Source organism: Oncorhynchus kisutch, linkage group LG24 (genome assembly GCF_002021735.2).
Source record: "Oncorhynchus kisutch isolate 150728-3 linkage group LG24, Okis_V2, whole genome shotgun sequence".
Taxonomy (NCBI): domain Eukaryota; kingdom Metazoa; phylum Chordata; class Actinopteri; order Salmoniformes; family Salmonidae; genus Oncorhynchus; species Oncorhynchus kisutch.
Genome location: NC_034197.2, coordinates 29419640 through 29442990, shown reverse-complemented (window position 1 = coordinate 29442990; position 23351 = coordinate 29419640). Strand labels below are relative to the sequence as shown.

Genomic DNA, 23351 nt, shown 5'->3' with positions numbered 1-23351 from the left:
AGTCACCACGAACCCGAGAACATTGGCTTGAAATTTAAATTGCGCTATAGCACAGATCTTCCATGATACAGATTGAATCATTTTAGTCCCTAATATACTTTGATCAATACATGTCGTGTATTCCCCAACCACTAAAACCCAAACCCACATATTGTGCCTTCGGTAAGTGCTCAGACCCCTTGACTTTATCCACATTTTGTTACCTTACAGCCTTATTCTAAAATTGATGAAATAAAAATTATTCCTCAGCAATCTATAAACAATACCCCATAATGACAAAGCATAACCAGGTTTAGAAATGTTTGCTGATTTATTAAAGATAGAAAACGGAAATATCAGAATTACATAAGTACTCAGACCCTTAGTACCTTGTTGAAGCACCTTTGGCAGTGATTACAGCAGTAAGTCTTCTTGGGTATGAAGCTACAAGCTTAGCATACCTGTATTTGGGGAGCTTCTCCCATTCATCCCTGCAGATCCTCTCAAACTCTGTCAGGTTGGATGGGGAGCGTTGCTGTACAGCTATTTTCAGGTCTCTCCAGAGATGTTCGATCAAGTTCAAGTCTGGACTTTGGCTGGGCCACTCAAGGACATTCAGAGACTTGTCCTGAAGCCACTCCTGCGTTGTCTTCGCTGTGTGCTTAGGGTCGTTGGAAGTTGAACTTTCGCCCCAGTCTGAGGTCCTGAGCACTCTGGAACAGGTTTTCATCAAGGATCTCTCAGTACTTTGCTCCATTAATCTTTCCCTCAAACCTGACTAGTCTCCCAGTCCCTGCCACTGAAAAACATCCTCACACCGTTGGGATGGTGCCAGGTTTCTTCCCGACATGACGCTTGGCATTCAGGCCAAAGAGTTCAATCTTGGTTTCATCACACCAGAGAATCTTGTTTCTCATGGCCCGAGAGTCTTTAGGTGCCTTTTGGCAAACACCAAGCGGGCTGTCATGTGTCTTTTACTTCCGTCTGGCCACTCTACCATAAAGGTATGATTGGAGTGCTGCATAGATGGTTGTCCTTCTGGAAGGATCTCCCATCGCCACAGAGGAACTCTAGAGCTCTGTCAGTGACCATCGGGTTCTTGGTCACCTCCCTGAACAAGGCCGTTCTCTCCCGATTGCTCAGTTTGGATGGGCAGCCAACTCAAGGAAGAGTCTTGGTGCTTCCAAACTTCTTCAATTTAAGAATGATGGAGGCCACTGTGTTCTTGGGATCTTCAATGCTGCAGAAATGTTTTGCTTCCCTTCCCCAGATCTGTGCCTCAACACAATCCTGTCTCAGAACTCTACCAACAATTCCTTCGACCTCATGGCTTGGTTTTTTCTCTGGCATACACTGTCAACTTTGGGACCTTATATAGACAGGTGTGTGCCTTTCCAAATCATGTCCAATCACTTGAATTTACCACAGGTGGACTCCAGTCAAGTTGTAGAAACGTTTCAAGGAGGATCAATGGAAACAGGATGCAGCTGAGCTCAATTTCAAGTCTCATAGCAAAAGGTCTGAATACTAATGTAAATAAGGTATTTCTGTTTTTAAAAAATTATACATTTGCAGACATTTCTAAAAACCTGTTATCACTTTGTCATTTTGGGGTATTGTGTGTAGATTGATGAGGAACATATTTGATTTAATTGTCACGCCCTGACCTGAGAGAACCATTTATTTCTCTATTTTGGTTAGGTCAGGGTGTGACTAGGGTGGGTAGTCTAGTTTTTTCTTTTCTATGTTGGCATGATATGGTTCCCAATCAGAGGCAGCTGTCTATCGTTGTCTCTGATTAGGGATCAAATTTAGGCAGCCTTTTCCCACCTGTTGTTAGTGGGATCTTGTTTTTGTGTTGTGCCTGTGAGCACTGCATTTGCTTCACGTTTCATTACTCTTTATTGTTTTTGTGAGTTTCATTTAATAAACATGTGGAACTCTATGCACGCTGCGCCTTGGTCCAATCCTTCCAACAACGCTCGTTACAGAAGATCCCACCACCCCAGGACCAAGCAGCGTGCCCAGGAGTAGCAGACATCCTGGAGGTGGGAGGAAATCCTGGCCGGAAAGGATCGCCTTCCATGGGAGGCAGCGAAGGAGCAACGACGACACCGGGGTTCGCGGCCACCACGGAAGCCCGAGAGGCAGCCTCAAAATAAAATTGGGCGGGGGCGGACGGGGTGGTTGGCGGAGCCAAGGTGGGAACCAGAACCAACTCCCTGTACTCACCATGTGGAGTTGGTCACCGTTCAGGTGCCATGTTTTCCGGTTCTACGCACCGTGTCTCCAGTGCGTCTCCACAGCCCGGTGCGTTCTGTGCCAGCTCCCCTCACTTGTCGTTCTAAAGTGGGTATCTGTCCAGGATGGGTTGTGCCGGCTCAGCGCTCCAGACCTCCAGTGATGATCCATGGCCCGAAGCCTCCAGTGATGATCCATGGCCCGAAGCCTCCAGTGATGATCCATGGCCCGAAGCCTCCATTGATGATCCATGGCCCGGAGCCTCCAGTGAGGATCCATGGCCCGGAGCCTCCATTGACGATCCATGGCCCGGAGCCTCCAGCCTCTGGGGACGGTTCCCAGTCCGGAGCCTTTGGCGAGGGTTCCCAGTCCGGAGTCTCCGGTGACGATCTACAGTGGTTGATGAGAGAAATAGAGTGACTTAAACAAAATGATGTTGCTGTGCACCAGGCATTAACCTGGGGAGATAACCGAAGGTACTGCCAACAGTATTACATAGACCTGGCCAGCACCCGGAACAAGAATGAGAACCGGGAGTTCCAGAGGACTGCACCGTGAGGCTATTATACGGGGGTATTATAGGTGGATCAGCCGGCACAGGAATCTGGTCTCAGAGCATTTCGTATTATTCTGTAATTAAATCCGAGACACTCCATGATATGTTACGTTTCGTATGGTATGTATTAATTTGTGGATGTCCATCACCGATTCCACGTGACATGTTACGAATTTGCAAAAAGTACAATATGTTAAGAATTTACAAAACGTATGATATGTTATAAATTCCAGCTAGGTGGCTAATGTTAGCTATACTAGGGGTTAGGGGTAAGGTTAAGATTAAGTTTAGGAGTTAGGTTAAAGGGTTAAGGTTAGGGTTAGGATTAGGTGAAGGGTTAGCTAAAAGGCTTAAGGTTAGGGTTAGGTGAAGGGTTAGCTAACATGCTATTAGGTATTAGGGTTAAGGTTAGGGTTAGGTGAAGGGTTAGGTATAAGGGTTAAGGTTAGGGTTAGGTGAAGGGTTAGCTAACATGCTAAGTATTTGCAAAGTAGCTAAAAAGTCGTTGAAAAGTTGCTAATTAGCTAAAATGCTAAAGTTGTCCGTGATGAGATTGAAACTCACAACCTTCGGGTTGTTAGAAATTTGCGGTATACACCCGACCAACTACCCTACTTTTGTTTTTGCTTTAAGTAACCATCTGTCTTATGTAACCATACCAAACGTGTCCTGATTTACAGTACATACAGAATATTATACGAAATGTTCTGAGACCAGGTTGTGCACAGAGACTCTTTCAAGTGGTCAGACCAGAATGCCTACTCATTCAAAAACTGGAAGCAAGGACAACCTAATTCAAAGTGACCCACAAATGTGTTGTGTCTTCTACAGACACATGGCAATGGGAAGTTGATGTGAAATGTCATACCCATGGTGCCCTCCGTATGATGAACAGATACAGTATGTAGTGAGAGTGAAGCTGACTCCTCTGTGACCATGACTTATCTGGCTTTGTTAGAGGCAATTTTACAGCAGATCCTGGAGAAAATGACAGAGAAGAGATGCCAAACTGAGTTGGAAAAGGCAGCCAGGCAGAGAAGTCTTCATGGAGAAGGAGATTAATGTTATTAATCTCCTTCTCTATATTCTGATGGGAGATCTAGTATAAATGATGTATTGAATGTATTGTGAGATGTGTACCATAAAGGGGCAGTATGCAGTTGCTACATCCATTTTTGGACAATTAATTATATGTACCCATTGATTCTTGAAGAATATAACTTGTGAATGAGCTTAGTTCAACTGTTGTACCCCATCAGAACCCAAAATATAAGGTTGTTTTACTCAAATGTTTGTAAGCAAAGTAAACGTAAACAAACACTGTATAGCCTCAAACCATGGCTAAAACTATAATATTGATATCATGGATGGTCAATCCTTACATCCATAGCTCTGTCTATGAATTTGAGAGTGGTTACATTTCTCCAGCACCATTCCTCAGCTTTTTTACTGAAACAAGGGCAGGGAGAGGCTTTGTTGTTGTTTCAACTGGTGATTGCTGCTTTAACAAATATTTTAAAAACATTTACATCATGTGTCACGCCCTGGCCATAGAGAGGCTTTTATTCTCTATTTTGGTTAGGCCAAGGTGTGACTAGGGTGGGCATTCTAGTTTCTTTATTTCTATGTTTTGGCCAGGTATGGTTCTCAATCAGGGACAGCTGTCATTCGTTGTCTCTGATTGGGAATCATACTTAGGCAGCCTGTTTTGCCACCTTAGTTGTGGGTAGTTGACTTTGTTAGTGGCCTGTATAGCCCGAGTAAGCTGCGTGGTCGTTTTCGCGCGGTTCGTGACATCATGTGCCTTTACATAATCTATTGATAGATTTTATAGGTGGAGATTGTGGAGAAGCTAGGCCTATAAACCTCCTCCACTGACTGTGCACAGTTCACAAGACATCAATAAGCGGCAGCCGCAGTAATGTATTTATAAAATTTTTAGTTAACCCTTGTTTTCATTGTCTTGTCTAATATGACCATTAAAGCAACATGCATTTATATATATGGAATAAATGATATAGAACGTATATTTAAAATGTAAAGAGAATTTAAAATGCATTCTATGTTGTGGAAATGTTCTTGTTTAAAAGCTGTAATCATGTGACTTATTTACCTGGGGTGTGTTTTGTTTGCTTCAACCTTTGTAATGTGATGTTTTGTAGCGTTTTGCAGCCTAAATATTTAAAAAATATATATTTTATCAAATAAGCCTCACATAATTCAACACTCTCATAGACTTCCAAAAAAAGGGCTTCTCTCACTTGGACAGATTTTGGGCAGAGTAAATACTTTGCCTTCGCCTCATCCTCCCTGCTTTGAGGTATGTTTCCTCCAGTGAATTACATACGTATACACATTGGTTTGGTCCTGTTTTGTGGGTGTGGCATGTGCAATATGGGTGTGACCATTTGAAATCGCAAAACTCATGCAGCACACCATATGGTAATCGCCCCCTGGGCCATCATAATAACGTTTTTCAACTGTTCATTCAGTACAGTACCGTTTCCGTTGAGAGAGAGGACACGAGGAGTATATCATAGATTCTCCCTAGTTATGTCGCAGGAGCAGTTGCCTCTCCCTCGCACGCAGCCTGGCGCACTTCGGACAACTTTAGACATTCCTGTTTTGAGTCATACCACAGTGAGGAGGTCAGAGACATAGCAGTGTGGTGCCAGGACAACAACCTCTCCCTCAAAGTCAGTAAGACCAAGGATCTGATCGTGGACTGTAGGAGAAAGAGGGGAGAGCACGCCCCCATCCACATCAACAGGGCTATTGTGGAGCGGGTCCAGAGCTTTAAGTTCCTTGGTGTCCACATCACTAAGGACTTAGCATGGTCCAAACACACCCGCACGGCAGCACCTCTTCCCCCTCATGAGGCTGAAAAGATTTGGCATGGGCCCTCAGATCCTTAAAAAGTCATACAGCTGCACCATCCCCCTCAGGGGTGGGCAATTCCAGTCCTCAAGGGTCTGATTGGTGTCACAGTTTTGCCCCAGGATCAGCTAACACACCTGATTCCAATAATCACCTAATCATTATGTTAAGATTAGAATGCAATTTGATTAATCAGCTGTGTTTGCTAGGGATGGAGAGAAAAAAGTGTGACACCAATCATGCCCTCGAGAAGTTCCCCACCCCTGATCTATAGTAGAACACCTTGACTGGATGCATCACCGCTTGGCATGGCAATTCCACCGCCATTGACCGCAAAGCGCTACAATGGGTGGTGCAGACAGCCCACTACATCCCTGCGGTTGAGCTCCCTGCTTTCCAGAACCTCTATATCAGGTGGTGTCAGAGGAAGGGCCCTAAAATTGCCATAGACTGTTCACTCTGCTACCATCTGACAAATGGTACCAGAGTATATCTATCCCAGTCTGCTGTCCCCAAATGCTTTAGGATGTCCACCATTGTTCCTGTACTCAAGAAAGCAAAGGTAACTGAACTAAATGACTATCGCCCCTCACTTCTGTCATCATCAAGTGCTTTGGGAGGCTAGTTAAGGATCATATCACCTCTACCTTACCTGACACCCTAGACCCACTTCAATTTGCTTATCGTCCACAGACAATGCAATCGCCATTGCACTACACACTGCCCTATCCCATCTGGACAAGAGGAATACCTACGTAAGAATGCTGTTCATTGACTATAGTTCAGCCTTTAACGCCATTGTACCCTCCAAGCTCATCATTAAGCTTGGGGCCCTGGGTCTGAACCCTGTGCAACTGGGTCCTGGACTTGATGGGCCGCCCCCAGGTGGTGAAGTTAGGAAACAACACCTCCACTTCGCTGTAAAAATGTCGCTGGAAGGTATACACCTATTGTATTCGGCGCACGTGACAAATAAACTTTGATTTGATCCTCAACACAGGGGACTTCAGGAAACAGCAGAAGGAGCACGTCGCCATCCACATCTACGGGACCGCAGTGGAGAAGGTGGAAACTTCAAGTTCCTCAGCGTACACATCACTGACAATCTGAAATGTTCCACCCACACAGAAAGTGTGGTGAAGAAGGCGTAACAGGGCCTCTTCACCTTCAGGAGGCTGAAGAAATTTGTCTCGGCACCTGCATTTTTACAGGTACGCAAATGAGAGCATCCTGTCAGGCTGTACCCCCACCTGGTAGGGCAACTGCATCGCCCACAAACGTAGGGCTCACCAGAGAGTGGTGCGGTCTGACCAACGCATCACTCGGGGCACACTGCCTGCCCTCCAGGACACCTACAGCACCCAATGTCACAGGAAGGCCAAAAAGATCATCAAGAACATCAACCACTCGAGCCACGGCCTGTTCACCCCACTATTATCCAGAAGGTGAGGTCAGTACAGGTGCATCAAAGCTGGGACCGAGAGACGGAAAAACAGCTTCTATCTCAAGGCCATCAGACTTTTAAATAGCCTTAACTAGCCGGCTACCACCCGGTTACTCACCCTGCACCAGGCTGCTTCCCTAAATACATACAGTTCATTCTGTGTTCAGACCATTTTTCCACATTTTGTTACTTTACAGCCTTATTCTAAAATTGATTAAATAAATACAATCTCAGCAATCTACACACGATACAACATAATGACCTTTTTTTTTTAAACGGAAATAACTTATTTACATAAGTACTCAAACACTTTGCTATGAGATTTGAAATTGAGCTCAGGTGCATCCTGTCTCCATTGATCATCTTTTATGTTTCTACAACTTGATTGGAGTCCACCTGTAGTAAATTTAATTGCTTGGACATGATTTGGAAAGACACACACCTGTCTATATAAGGTCCCACAGTTGACAGTGCATGTCAGAGCAAAAACCAAGACATGAGGTCGAAGGAATTGTACATAGAGCTCCGAGATATAATTGTGTCAACTTACAGATCTGGGGTAGCAAAACATTTCTGCAGCATTGAAGGTCCCCAAGAATACAGTGGCATCCATCATTCTTAAATGGAAGAAGTTTGGAACCCCCAAGACTCTTCCTAGATCTGGCCAAACTGAGCAATCAGGGGAGAAGGGTCTTGGTCAGGGAGGTCACCAAGAACCCGATGGTCACTCTGACAGAGCTCTAGAGTTCCTCTGGAGCTGGGAGAACCTTCCAGAAGGACAACCATCTCTACAGCACTCCACCAATCATGCCTTTATGGTAGAGTGACCAGATGGAAGCCACTCCTCAGTAAAAGGCACATGACAGCCCACTTGGAGTTTGCCAAAAGTCACCTAAAGGACTCTCAGGCCATGAGAAACAAGATTCTCTGGTCTAATGAAACCAAGATTGAACTCTTTGACCTGAATGCCAAGCGTCAAGTCTAGAGGAAATCTGGCACCATCTTTACGATGAAGCATGGTGGTGGCAGCATCATGCTGTGGGGATGTTTTCAGCGGCAGTGACTGGGAGACTAGTCAAGATCGAGGCAAAGATGAATGGAGCAAAGTACAGAGAGATCCTTGACAAAAACCTGCTGCAGAGCGCTCAGGACCTCAGACTGGGTTGAAGGTTCACCTTCCAACAGGATAAGAACAATAAGCACACAGGCAAGACAATGCACAAGTGGCTTTGGGACAAGTCTCTGAATGTCCTTGAGTGGCCCAGCCAGAATCCGGATTTTAACCCGATCAAACATCTCTGAAAAGACCTGAAAATAGCTGTGCAGCAACGCTCCCCATCCAACCTGACAGAGCTTGAGAGGGTCTGCAGAAAATAATAGGAGAAACTACTACACTTTTACACTCATCATTTGCTACTGCTACTCTGTTCTTTATTTTACTCATATTATTATCTATCCGGATGCCTTGACACTTTACCCTGCCTTTGTATATATCTACCTCTGTAAAATTCCATTCCCTGTCAAACATACTGCCAATCATTTTTGCTATTTTCCACTGAGCAGCAAGCAATGGAAATGACAGAGACGAGGCTGATAAAAGATTGTCTTTAATGTTTGGCATTGTTAATGAATCCATACCACAGCAGTTATGGGAGTAGGCAAACCACTTTTACAACCAAACACTGTTTGATCATGCTAACACCATATGTACAAGAAAGCACATTGAAAAGTGTATAAAGTATTTATATTTGAAGATTTGAAGTCAACAATGCAGACACACCACAGTCTAATGGATTGGTCTTCTTTAAACATTGATTATAGATATTCATCAACTATATCCATTTCTGGAGTACGTGTATTTACACAAAACAACAATACAATTATTTTAGGGGGGTCTGCAATAATTCTCAAAAATATTTCACAATACCGCTGTATGTACAGTAACAGAATTTACATTGAAAAATTCTATTGTACCTATATTTGATCTGAGTATCACACCTCTCAACATCAGCTTGCCCCTACACCTGATATTCATCTTATTTAATCTATAGCTCTGCTGTTCCATACTAATTCCACTGCTAAACATACCCTGCATCCTTTCATGGTACATCAGTGAAAAACGTCAACACTGATGAACCTGCATACAAAAATAGATGTCTGATCAGTGGAGAACCTGATTTACAAGAACACAAAACCAAGCATTTACCTGCAGAAAAGGACTGTGTGAAACAAAGAGCTGTCGTTGGAACACTGACCTCCACTTTCCAACCCACTGGTGGTGAATTCTACGTTACATCTCAGCTAACTGTCTGTTGTACCTTCATTCCCCAAGGAGATCAAACTCATGGTCCTGTCTGAGCTACTCATACTAATCTTCTATACACAAACATGTCCATATTGCAGATCAGGGTGAAGAGGAGATGCAGGCAGAAAGTATTACTGTAGCACCACATCGTCAACCAAGGCAGGACGAAACAGATGTCACACGTTGATATTATCTGCTTTGTTCGGAGAGTGTTGAGAAAGTGACGAGAAAGGAGAACTGTCATTTTCACGAGTTTCTCAGAACCAGTCAAGTGAGTTGTCTGAGCGAGAGATTGATACTGCAATTCAGTGCACTTAAGGCAGGTGGGCGGAGGGAGGTGCGCAGAGGGTGTGGGGGTGATTAAAACAGGTAACTTGTACTGTAAATCAGACAGAAGCACTGGCATTGCCATCAGTCCATTTACGCACGGTCCATATTTAGTACTTGTTGGTTGACATTGGCCTGAAACATATAGAGGCAGAGAGAGGATGTGATACTGGTTTTCTGAGTACAGTTAGTCCAATAGGTGATTGAGGTACTGTTAAGTCATTATTCTTCATTGTTCTTCGTTACTTCTCATTTTACCACATCTTCGTCTCCATCACCATCTACTTTCAGGGATGAATCCAGTCCTATTGGATCCAGCTCAACCTGTGCAACTGAAATTGGAACTCACTGTTGTTCCAGCACCTGCCAATTTCACCCCTTCCTTGTACCCCTCCCAAGGATTGATCAGATCTGTCAGTCAGAGAACACTCATGCTCCTCTCATCAGATATTTCTATCTGGTACACAAAACATTAGAAGACTGGAATAGATACATAACTTAAATATAAAACACATTAACAGAAAATAAGACCTGCCACTTGTGTAATACAAATAGCACATCTTGTTTAAATACATTCACATTGGTTTTCCATACGTATCGTATGGATGAATACTCCTAGACTGAGGTTTATATGTCCTTTGAGGTTTGGGTTGAGAAGAGCGACCCAGGTCAAATAACATACTTGCTTTCAATGAGAACCAAGTATCAGAACAGAGTATGGGAGAATGCCATATGGCGAAGGACTAAACAGTGTTGTGTAAAAAAAAAGAAAAAGAAAAAAATGGAAAGTGTACTTGAAAACCCCATACATACTGTAGCAAAGCTATCAAAATAATAGGTTAGATATATGTAGCATTGAAAGCAGAAAAGACAACATCACTTTACTAAGAATATAACTTTCTGTAGTTGCCTTTTGTTGTGGAAAAGGGGGGGTCCTTTCGGAGTTTGTATCGTTTGATCATGTTGATCGAGATCGTCATGTTTCACAAAACGGCTGTATATTGTTCTCAAATGAAAATAAACTAAACATGCTCACATACTAGTTGTAGAAGAGTGTACAATCAATATTAATTTAAACAAAGTCATTATTATCGGTCACATTGTCCAACAGATAATATTTCCCTTATTAATTCTTATGAGGCTGCTTCCTCCATTCAGAATCAGACTGTCTGAATACAGTGAGAAGATTGAGGGCGTATCTCAATAGTCTAAAGTGGATTCCTCTCCTTGTTTCCTCCCCTTTATCTGCACTGATATGAAAACATGGGATGGATGAAAGCATGAAAGCAATATGGTCAATGACTACAATGTATTTGCATGATTCCACAGCCCATGATCTTTCACATCAATGCAGCTGAAGGAAAGGAGACAGGGGGGAGGGAGTCACTTTAGACTATTTAGATGCACCGAGGTGACTGAAATCTCCAAGAGGCCCAGCACTTTAGTACTATAATATAATAGACTATTGAGATGAAGCCAAAGATGGTCTCCTCATGGTGTCTCCTCGTGTTCCTCGCTGATGCACTGCTCCCATGCAGCCTTGGCTTGCTCCTCTCTGTGGCTATGGGGGGAGTGGAAGATCCTCCGAGGCAGGGGGATGGGCTGGGGCAACAGAGAGCTCAGGTCCTCCTCAGGGATGCACCCCTCCCTCAGGTAGGGCTTGGGGGGCACAGCCGGGGGTTGGGGGCGCCGGTAAGGAATGCGGTGGGGGCCGTGGAGTGGTATCTGGTGGTGGGTGGGCCCATGGGAGTGAGGGTGGGGGTGACCTTCGAGGCCGGCCGGTTGGGGGTGAGACTGGGGGTGGGAGTGAGGGTGGGCGTGACCGTCGAGGCCGGCCGGTTGGGGGTGAGACTGGGGGTGGGAGTGAGGGTGGGTGTGACCGTCGAGGCCGGCCGGTTGGGGGTGAGACTGGGGGTGGGAGTGAGGGTGGAGGTGTGAGACAGGATTGCGGTAGTGGAAGGGTCGGACCTGGTCGAGGGACTCTGCTTCTGGCCCGCTGTAATGGATGTGGAGGTAAGGAGAGTCCAGGTACTCTTCAGGGGTCCACAGGTGGCTGGGGACGGGCTCCATGGCATCATTTCGCACAGGGGGATCAGGGTACTGGCCCCCAAAGTTACTCTCACTCAGAGAGGAGACGCCACTGCTGGCACTGCCCGAGAGGGTGGAGTTACTGCCCCCCAGGGCTGACTGAGGACTGGTAGGGGAGCCTGGTATGGGGTGGAGAGGAGACTAGATAAAGAGAGAGAGGAAGATAAGAAATTAGTTGACATCTGTTGACCAAGTTAAGAGGATAGCATTATTTACTGCTGCAGTATGCATGACTGTCTTTAACCTTTCTGAGAGAGCGAATGGGCAGTGCTGGGGGTGGGTCACTGTTCTGGTGGTGGAACGCATCAAAGTGCATCAGGAAGTGACCTAGAGAGAGGAAGTAAAAACGTTCACATCAGAATAAACTTCCCATGTACTTTACAAAACCTCCTATTTAGCGTACACACCAGCTAAGGGACTCTTACCCATAAATAAGGTGTATATTATGACATGATTGTTCTTACCTGGTGGGAAGGACCTGGGCGGGACGGGGGGCATGATAACACCCCCTGTGGGTCCCTGGATGTAGGGCACTGTCTCCCTACCCTCCCCATCTAGACTCCAGCTGCTGGGGGCACTAGGGAACACTGGGGGAACACCAGAAAACCACATGTTCACTACAGAGCTAGGAAATCCTCCTACTGTATGTGTAGTTGTGTCCTACTTAGCTCAATACTAGAGAAAAGCATCATTAACCAATTTTACCACGCACATTCAGTATACTTGCCTTTCTCTGGCAAGCCCATATGAGGATCAATGCATGGCTTACAGGGGCTCACTTGTTGGAGTAAGGCACGCTGCAGATTGTTGCTCTGCAAACAGAGAGACAAAAAAGGCTAAAAATAAGGGTAAAGTATAAGAACAAACAGTATGCTCTGTAGTCTCAGTACCAGTATATTTCTGCTTCGGGCCAATTTGATGTTCCAAAGCTTCAGTGAACTAACTGTCTTCTTAAATAACTAATGCAGCAATGTCGTCAGTCCATTTGGCAGCAATTGAATGGTTTGGCCTGTAACGTCAGTACCTGTCCGTTGTCAGTCATGCTGTAGTACATGGTGTTGTTAGTTCTCTGGTGAGGGGGCAGCAGAATCATCACCTCCCGGTTGTGTTTGGTTTTATCCGGTAGGGACGGAGAGCCTGGGGGAGGGAGGGAGGGGGAGAGGATGGGTCTGCTGTAGACTGTATGGACACCAGAGACCCACTGATAAACACTGGATATACACTGACTGACAGTTATAGTCACAACTGTGAATTAGCATGTTTCCTAAATAAAACATTTACTTTCTGGTGCAGGAGTCACTCACCTCTAGCGCTGGAAGGGGCGGAGTTGATTATCTGGGAAGAGGTGGAGCGAATGGAGCTCAGACTGGAGGAGGAGGGGCTTGGCTGGAAAATAAAACATCTGTTCACACAAGTATCGTCAAAATGTACAAAACTTGCGTGTGTGTATGCGTGCATGTTAAACCCACCTGCATGTGTGCCGTATCCTCAGGGGGCTCTCCCATCAGGCCATCTGTCAGGATGACCAGGTTTCCTCCCGCCTCGCTGGAGGTGTGAGAAGAGAGGGAGGAGGAGGACTGGCGTATAGAACCTTGCAGGTTCATAGGGCTAAAATAGAGGGAGAGAGAAAATCATGTTTTAAAAGGTGGTCACATTGAGATTACTGTAACATCTCTTTCTCAAGTGAAACCTGTGTGAAACTGACCTGTGTCTGTGTATCAGACGAACGCTCTCTGGGCTCATGTGGCTGTGAGTGGTCAGGATGCCTCTGGGAGAGTTGACCCCTGTGTAGCCCGCTGGCAACCCCTGTTGGGCCACATATAAAGACTGCTCTGAATATTTACACTGACACGCACACACACACACACAAACCGAACAGCATGTGGAACCACTTACCTGGTGTAAACCAGCCCTCATCATGTGGAACTGATCTATCAGCTTTTTGTGCAGAGGACGCATTTCTGGGTGCACCAACTTCTCGTGGACAGCCAGCCCCACTCCAAGGATGTGAACCTGTGACAATGAAACAACATGTAGGAAAGAGAGAACATATGGTTTATCTGTCCTCTATACCCATGTACACTGTATGGACCATTGACCAGTGGGCAGTGAGGAGTTAAGAGTTGTGTCTGACCTGTTCCTGCATCAGGTCATTTAGCTGAGCTATCCTCTCTGTGTCCTCTGGTTGACTGTTGATGTACTCCTTATCAAAGAATGCCTGTGGAGGATGAACATGGGATATGAATGAGTTACAAGGCATACTCCAAGTCGATATTCACATAATAATAATAATAATAATAATATGCCCACACATTGGGGAAACAAACATTCTTTCCTATTGGTATTGTAAAAGAGCCAACTTGGTCGTAGATTTTTTGTTTTACAGAAAGAACAAAACATGCCGAAAAGCTGCTGTGTTGTTCAATGGCATCATACTTGATTCCAACCTCTCTTTTAAAAAGCATGTGAAAAAGGTAATTCAAATAACCAAATTCAACCTAGCTAATTTCCGATTTATACGAAATTGTTTGACTACAGAGGTAGCAAAACTGTACTTCAAATCTATGATACTCCCCCACTTAACATACTGCTTGACTAGTTGGGCCCAAGCTTGCTGTACAACATTAAAACCTATTCAGTCTGTCTACAAACAGGCTCTCAAAGTGCTTGATAGGAAGCCCAATAGCCATCATCATTGTCACATCCTTAGAAAGCATGAGCTCTTGAGTTGGGAAAATCTTGTGCAATACACCGACGCATGTCTTGTATTCAAGATCCTCAATGGCCTGGCTCCCCCTCCACTCAATATTTTTGTTAAACAGAAAACCCAGACATATGGCAGCAGATCCACAAGGTCTGCCATGAGAGGTGACTGTATAGTTCCCCTAAGGAAAAGCACCTTTAGTAAATCTGCATTCTCTGTGAGAGCTTCCCATGTCTGGAATACACTGCCATCAGACACACATAACTGCACCACATATCACACTTTCACAAAATGCTTGAAGACATGGCTAAAGGTCAATCAGATTTGTGAACAGGGTCCCTAGCTGTGTGTTGCCACTCCATGTTGTCTGTTGTCTGTAGCTTGTGAGGTGTGGAAACACTTTGTTGCTTTTATGAATTTTGTCTTGCTGCTTTTTGTTTTATGCTGCTCTGTCTGTATGCTACGTCTTGCTTGTCCTATGTTGCTCTGTCTGTATGCTATGTCTTGCTTGTTCTATGTTGCTATTGTCTATATTGTAATTGTTTTTAATAACCTGCCCAGGGACTGCGGTTGAAAATTAGCCGGTTGGCTAAAACCGGCACTTTTACTGAAATGTTGATTAATGTGCACTGTCCCTGTAAAAATAAAAATAAACTCAAACTCAAACTCAATGTACATGAAGCCAGGTCAAAAATCTCAACCAATGGTTCGAATGCTCCCACATAGGGAAATAGAGCCTGCAAGAAGAGCCCTGTGGTTTCGAGCTATTCGGTGTGGGAAATGGAGGGACGCTGTGTCCAAGTAGACTACACGTATCTATATGTGTGGAAAACATTTCATCACAAGACATTTAACTTGTTTAGTACAGTCCGTTTGTAACTCCACTCACTCCACTAACTTCAGTATGCTATAAATACTGCATACAAAATAAGACCTTTTTTTACTGCAGTGATTTTGCTGTGTAACTAGTTAGAGTTCAGTATAACTGCACTTCAACTGCAGTACACTGCAGTTATTCTGCACTTATTGCATCCAAAATACTACAGTCGAATGCAGTAACTGCACTTTTACTGCAGTTTCAAAAACCTGCCTGGTTTCCCCACAGGCGGGCAGGGTCACAACGTTCTATCGAATACCAACTGGGTCCTTAGCAGATAACACTGAATGTTCCCTCCATCCCTCCCTCCATCCCTCTCTGTCAGTACCTCCTGGTATCTGGCGATGCCCCCATTGACTGCAGCATCTATGACCCCGTTGAGCAGCATGCTGAGGGGGTTGATGTTGCCATGGTGCTGCCGGTGCTGGTACTGGCTGATCAGGGTCCGCAGCTCCTGGGTCTTATTCTCCACCACGTAGATGGCATTCTCCAGAGGGCTCACCTCCACCTGCACACACACACATAGATTTGAATCCATAATGACACTTACGAGAGAGAGAGACAAACACAAATGATGCACTCGCTTGCATCATCTCCCTAAGGAGTCTGATGTCACAGTTTGAGACGACAGTATGAGACGACAGTATGAGACGACAGTATGAGACGACAGCGTGAGACGACAGCCTATGGGATAACAGAAGCCAATGAGATGTCAGTATGAGATGACAGTATGAGACGACAGAAGTCTATGAGATGACAGAATGAGACGACAATTTGAGACGATAGTATGAGATGACAGTAGGAGATGACAGTTTGAGACGACAGTATGAGATGACAGTATGAGACAACAGTATGAGACAGCAGTATGAGATGACAGAATGAGACAATAGTATGAGACGATAGTGTGAAATAACAGTTTGAGATGACAGTATGAGACGACAGTATAAGATGTCGTTTGAGACAACAGTATGAGAAGACAGTATGAGAAGACAGTATGAGATGACAGTATGAACCGACGTTTGAGACGTTAGTATGAGACGACAGTTTCAGATGATAGTATGAGACGACAGTTTGAGACAACAGTATGAGAAGACAGTATGAGAAGACAGTATGAGATGACAGTTTGAGATGACAGTATTAGATGACAGTATAAGATGACGTTTGAGACGACAGTATGATGACGATAGTATGAGATGACAGTAGGAGATGACAGTTTGAGATGACAGTATGAGATGACAGTATGAGACGACAGTATGAGACAGCAGTATGAGATGACAGTATGAGACGACAGTATGAGATGACAGAATGAGATGATAGTATGAGACGATAGTATGAGATGACAGTTTGAGATGACAGTATGAGACGACAGTATGAGACGACAGCGTGAGACGACAGCCTATGGGATAACAGAAGCCAATGAGATGTCAGTATGAGATGACAGTATGAGACGACAGAAGTCTATGAGATGACAGAATGAGACGACAATTTGAGACGATAGTATGAGATGACAGTAGGAGATGACAGTTTGAGACGACAGTATGAGATGACAGTATGAGACAACAGTATGAGACAGCAGTATGAGATGACAGAATGAGACAATAGTATGAGACGATAGTGTGAAATAACAGTTTGAGATGACAGTATGAGACGACAGTATAAGATGTCGTTTGAGACAACAGTATGAGAAGACAGTATGAGAAGACAGTATGAGATGACAGTATGAACCGACGTTTGAGACGTTAGTATGAGACGACAGTTTCAGATGATAGTATGAGACGACAGTTTGAGACAACAGTATGAGAAGACAGTATGAGAAGACAGTATGAGATGACAGTTTGAGATGACAGTATTAGATGACAGTATAAGATGACGTTTGAGACGACAGTATGATGACGATAGTATGAGATGACAGTAGGAGATGACAGTTTGAGATGACAGTATGAGATGACAGTATGAGACGACAGTATGAGACAGCAGTATGAGATGACAGTATGAGACGACAGTATGAGATGACAGAATGAGATGATAGTATGAGACGATAGTATGAGATGACAGTTTGAGATGACAGTATGAGACGACAGTATAAGATGACGTTTGAGACGACAGTATGATGACGATAGTAAGAGATGACAGTTTGAGACAACAGTATGAGAAGACAGTATGAGACAACAGTATGAGATGACAGTTTGAGACGACAGTATGATGACGACAATTTGAGACAACAGTATGAGAAGACAGTATGAGATGACAGTATGAGACAACGTTTGAGACGTTAGTATGAGGCGACAGTTTCAGATGATAGTATGAGACGACAGTTTGAGACAACATTATGAGAAGATGTGACAGGTTAAAGGAAATATTCATAGCCTGTTATAAATTGAAAAGTATTAGTAAGTTCACAGTATGTGAGGATCTTAAAACATCTAAGGTTAAAAAGATGCATTCAGTATCAGTTGATAAAGATTGATAACATTCATATAATTGTGTTAAAGTTCAAATCTGTCAAAGGGTACGAATTGTGGGAGTAATGTGTAAATGTTATATTGATTACTTTATTTTGTGGTGCCTAAAAGTGTTAATCTGTGATCTACGAAATGCTCTTAATCTATGAGCCGGAGATCGATTGCTCTGGTCTCCACCCATATTCCTGGGGAAAATCGCGGTCTTTTTCTCATTGAACTAAACGTTGAATTGAGAATACAACACCGTATCACTGTCGTGATTATTTCTCCCCTGTTTTCAGGTACTTTATTGATGATAAAAATAGTAATTTAAATGTTATAACTCGCTTACATGTCAAGAGTGTTTAAGGTGTGTTTTAGTAACGTCTTGAGGAAGTTAGAGTTAAGTTTCCCTGCTCAGTTGAAGTGAAGAATAGCATCGTACTGAGAGTAGCTGCCATTTTATGTCGATTGTGAATGAACATACCCGTTGTTAATAAGATATTTTGCTGTGTTATTTGTATAATGGGTTTTCTGTTATTTTGTAATGTGTTACTTTTGTGAAATGATTGAACTAAACATTGAATTGAGAATACAACACCGTATCACTGTCGTGATTATTTCTCCCCTGTTTTCAGGGGCATAACAAAGACAGTATGAGAAGACAGTATGAGACGACAGTATGAGATGACAGTTTGAGATGACGGTATGAGACAACAGTTTGAGATGACAGTATGAGACAACAGTTTGAGATGACAGTATTAGATGACAGTATGAGACAACAGTTTGAGATGACAGTATGAGATGACAATAGCCTATGAGATGACAGTATGGGATGACAGTGCTCCTCACCAGTTCTCTCCTCTCCACCTCAGCCCAGCGGGAGATTCCAGGGAGGGGACGAGACAGAATCAGGGTGGTTCTCTCAATCCACAGGCTCTGAAAACACACACATAAAACACTGAATCACCTTCTGTATAGTATATAGACAATATAATTACCTTCCATTGTCATTCATTCTATTTAGAAATACAAAGCAACAACTTGGACATAAAAGACACACACACATACTCTGAACTCATTCTCCCTGTCCTTGGGTCCCTTGTGGAAGGGTCTGTCGTAGTGAAAGCGAGTGACATTGTTGATGCGGTAGAAGCTCTTGATCCTCTCTGGGACACGCTCCAGCTGAGGCACATCAGTAATGTCTGACACTGGGGTCACCGCATAGATCTGCAGGTCTGAGGCCACGTGTTAAGGTAAACATAGCCAAATAGGCTGACAGTTGAGTTGAAACACACACACACACACACACTGACCATGGTTAGGTTAGGATACACTGAGCATCACTCTGTAGGAGGGCGTCATCTGGTTGGTTGGGGTGCTGCATGGCAATGGCCTGTGGGAATTCTCCCAGCATCCTTTGCTGGAAATCCTCAAGTCGTTCATAGTCATAACCCCGGCACACAAATTCCTTATTCTGGAGAGAAAAGTTGTCATCCAATTGATAGGTACAAAAAAATTGCAATTAGATAAAAGATCCTGTGTGTGTGTGTGTGTGTGTGTGTGTGTGTGTGTGTGTGTGTGTGTGTGTGTGTGTGTGTGTGTGTGTGTGTGTGTGTGTGTGTGTGTGTGTGTGGACATGTTTTAACTATACTTGTGGGGATCAGAAGTCGCTAAAACAATTTTACCAACGGGGGACATTTTGTTAGTCCACACAAGGTCAAATGTTGTTCTAGGGAGTTTAGGGTTAGGGTTAGAATTAGGTTTAGTTTTAGGAGCTAGGTTTAGGGTTAAGGTTAGGTTTTGGGGTTAAGGTTAGAGTTAGGGTTAGGGGGTAGGAAAAATAGGATTTTGAATGGGACTGAATTGTGTGTGTCCCCACAAGGTTAGTTAAACAAGACAGTGTGCGTGCGTGTGCATGCGTGTGTGTGTGTGTGCATGTGTGTGTGTGTGTGTGTTCATCTCACCCTAAGGAAAAAAGGAAACTTCCTGCCATAGAAGCCCATCCTGAAGAACTCTGGTTCAATCCTCTGCTGTTCTATGATGTTGTCATAGTATGCAGCTTCCATTTTCTATAAAGACAAAAATACTTGATTCAACCCTCAGAGAGTCTTGATCTTTCTCAGCAACACACATCAACGAGGTTCCCTTGATGACCAAGTGGTCATAATGTTTTTGATATTTTGTCAGTGTATTGCAATGTTTTTCCACAATGTGAGGACAATAAACTATTTATATTATACTCCATTCCTTTCTATTTACTTTCCATCTTTGTGATGATGAGTAGTGACTGGGGGATAAAGTAATGGCTCTGATGCAAATATTTTTTTAAAGAGACAGGGAGAACACAGAGAAATAAGGGGAGAAAGAGAGAAAGAAAGAGAGGGCCAGAGAGAGAGAGAGACAGACACAGAGAGAGAGCGAGAGAGAGAGAGAGACACTCAGACAGACAGACAGACAGACAGACTCACCCTTATCCAGCTCAGACTCTGGTAATCATATAAGGTTTCATACTGGAAAGCCAGTTCCCGACAGAGTGATATTCCATATTCCCAACACTGGAAAGAGACAGAGACAGAGCTCTCACTCATATGGAATCTCTCATTATAGGTATACAATATCATGTCTATGGAATATCATTCTCAGGAGGATCTGAAGGGAAATCATGACACATGCAGAAGTGCTTAGTCTTGAGATGTACATCCATTTGGGACTTTATCAAATCAAATTCTGGTTTAATTTGGGCCAAATTAAAGGATCTCACATTTGAATACTACCTAAAGTGGCTAGACAAAGCCTTGCACTTGTTTTAGTTTGACTTTACTTAGCTTGACTTGTTTTTAGCTTGACTTAACTTAGCTTGACTTGTTTTAGCTTGACTTAACTTAGCTTGACTTGTTTTAGCTTGACTTGCCTTTCCCTTGTTGAAATAGTGGAGGACTTTACGACTGAGGCCCTCCTTGCGTTGCCACTCGCTCTGTGTGGGGTAGTGGAGGAACTCTCTGAGGGGGCGGTCCTCCCAGTGCAGCAGCTCCCAGTACAGAAGCAGGGTGAACGCTGACTCTGTTGGTAGGGAGGACACAAAGGTCATCACAATTCACCACATTGACCTTACGTAGTAATCCTGACTGTCACAGAGTTCCAATACTATACCGTGTGAGCAGGTTGACAAGTGTGTTACCTGTGTAGTCCTCTGCCTGCAGGTGCAGATCACACAGCTTGTGGATGTAGCGGATGTACATCTCCTCCTTGTTCATCTCAGACTTGTAGAAGTTCTGGGGAGGACAGTCAAATGTTATCAGGAAGCAAGATTACTACAGCAACCAAAAACCAACGTAGATTTGCAGTTGTCTCAACACATCTCTGGCATAACTGGTATATAAGTTATAAGGTATAATAAATCATACGATGTCTCACCATGAGGTTGGAAGAGCCACCAATTTTCTTGTTCTCCATTTCATCTCCTTTCATACACTCCCTAAAAGTAGAGCAGGGTTTTAATGTCTCTCCAATCTACAGTACATCCATGTATCAATAGTCAATGTTATGATATTAACATGTTGCTTGTAATGAGTAATCCAATCTACCTGTAATCTAGCAGCCGCTCCATCAGTCTCGTGACGGAGGTGACAAATGAGATGCCCGTCTCTCTCCACGTCTCCTGCTCAATTTTCTCAAGTAGGCTACAGACAAACAAGCTCTATGTTACACGTGCACATTAAGGACAGTAAACCATAAATACTTATTTATTTGAGGTTCATGATAGTGGTAGAGCTAAAAGCTTGGGCTGTGGGGAAACGGATATCTTACCTGGGGTAAGGCCCAAACAACTGGGTCCTGAAAGACACAGCAGAAAAAGACACAACAAGTCAAGAGCAACAAAAGAACATTAAAGATGTAGGATCTTAATTTGACCACTCTTTTGTTTCTGAGAATTTTCCTGCACAGAAGGAAATGCAAACTTTGTGTATTCAATGTTTAAAAAGGCTTCTAAATGTTGTAATTTCCACTTTGAAATCTCAGACCTGATTTGCCCCAACGAGAAAAGTATCAACCCTGACAAAAATGCCATTAATTATAATACACTGTTGCTGCAAGATAATTTTCCTGCTGTAGCAAACTGACTCAACTGAAGATCCTACATCTGTACTACAGCACACAGACTCAGGTAACATTGTGTATGAATAGAAGACTGATGTTGTTGGTTCTTACAGCAGACCAAAAAGCTCTCTGTGATTGCCATCCCCTTTCCCATCTGACACCATACTCTCCAGCTTGTCCATCAACTCTGCTTCCACCTAGACAGACAGACAGACAGACAGACAGACAGACAGACATAGGTTAGTGCATAAGGAACCAACCACCACACTTCTACAGTAGCACTAAAATCATAGATCCATAACATAGATATGATATTGGGTTATAACATGAAGTTAAACAAGGCCAACAGAGGATGAGTGGTGGCACACAGCAGGGGACAGACAGCACTGACCAGTTTGAAGTTGCCGTTCTGCCTCTGCTCCCAGTCCATCATGTCATGGAAGATGGGAATCATGATATTCCGGACCTCGCTCTGAGGCACGAGCGTCACTCCCAGGAATGGACCCATCATTCCAGGGATAAAGTGGGGCTTATTCTCACCTGGAGCACACAGAGAGGGCGCAACACAGATGTTATAGAAACACACATGACATTACCCATGAAGGCTAGAATGACAACAAAGCATCTGAATGTCATTTTATCTCACCAAGCTTCTGCCACATGCTGAAGAGCTCATAGGCCATCATCACTCTCATGTCTCCATACCTACAGAGGAAGGACGAGGTGGGGGGGGGGGGGGGGGGTAATGTAGAAAACGTAGAACTACTGACCACACACACAGATAAAGGCACACACACACGTGATGGAGAGGTTCTTACTTGTCCAGGACTTTCTTCCTCTTGGCCTGTGTGAGGGGCTCCAGCTGCAGACTGGGCTGGTTGATGTACAGGACCGTCAGGCTGAAGAAAGAGTTCCACACCTGAGAGAGAACATGCACATCAGACACGTGTTCAAATTCCCTTTAACGGCAAAGATCTATCTATCTGTTTATCTATCTATCCATGTAGGCCTACGTCTTAGCAATGTTGTCACTTTATACATTTCACCTTCCGGTTATGCATTTCCATAGTTTCTCTGCAGTCATAAATCCAGGTTGAACCAACTCAGACACATAAGAGTGGAAACAGGTGCAACACAGAATGACAGCATAATGTTGTTAGGAAACCATGGAGAGAAAAACAGAGTCCTTTGTGAACAGAGAACGACAAGGAGAGAACAGCAGGTTCTGGGTCGACTTCTCCGGGATATTTATAAGGCTCTATTGTTTACTGCTGTTGTTCAACATGACACGTCTCGTTTCTCTACAGAGGCACGCACCTTGAAGTCAAAATCCGCCTCAGAGAAGTTCTTGTGTAACGCTGGGGACAGGTACTGTGTTGTCACCACAATGACACTGCAGAAGAAGTCACAG

General features: G+C 43.9%; 1 protein-coding gene across 1 annotated transcript in view; it reads right to left on the bottom strand.

The window, feature by feature from the left end:
- Positions 1-8688: 8688 nt before the first annotated feature.
- LOC109869781 (dedicator of cytokinesis protein 3) overlaps positions 8689-23351 on the bottom strand; it is a 93832-nt gene continuing 79169 nt past the window's right edge. Inside the window, exons 29-54 of the mRNA XM_031803457.1 lie at positions 23258-23333; positions 22759-22859; positions 22587-22645; positions 22332-22480; positions 22052-22137; positions 21650-21676; positions 21427-21522; positions 21257-21317; positions 21021-21114; positions 20754-20902; positions 20311-20397; positions 19807-19911; positions 19175-19316; positions 18911-19077; positions 18692-18778; positions 15727-15906; positions 13952-14035; positions 13714-13830; positions 13523-13644; positions 13287-13425; positions 13122-13203; positions 12842-12954; positions 12545-12629; positions 12282-12404; positions 12062-12144; positions 8689-11958 (exon numbers count right to left, since the gene is read on the bottom strand). Coding sequence (XP_031659317.1) covers positions 11221-11958; positions 12062-12144; positions 12282-12404; positions 12545-12629; positions 12842-12954; positions 13122-13203; positions 13287-13425; positions 13523-13644; positions 13714-13830; positions 13952-14035; positions 15727-15906; positions 18692-18778; positions 18911-19077; positions 19175-19316; positions 19807-19911; positions 20311-20397; positions 20754-20902; positions 21021-21114; positions 21257-21317; positions 21427-21522; positions 21650-21676; positions 22052-22137; positions 22332-22480; positions 22587-22645; positions 22759-22859; positions 23258-23333 — 3352 coding nt within the window. The 3' untranslated portion in view covers positions 8689-11220. The remainder of the gene's footprint in view (positions 11959-12061; positions 12145-12281; positions 12405-12544; positions 12630-12841; positions 12955-13121; positions 13204-13286; positions 13426-13522; positions 13645-13713; positions 13831-13951; positions 14036-15726; positions 15907-18691; positions 18779-18910; positions 19078-19174; positions 19317-19806; positions 19912-20310; positions 20398-20753; positions 20903-21020; positions 21115-21256; positions 21318-21426; positions 21523-21649; positions 21677-22051; positions 22138-22331; positions 22481-22586; positions 22646-22758; positions 22860-23257; positions 23334-23351) is intronic.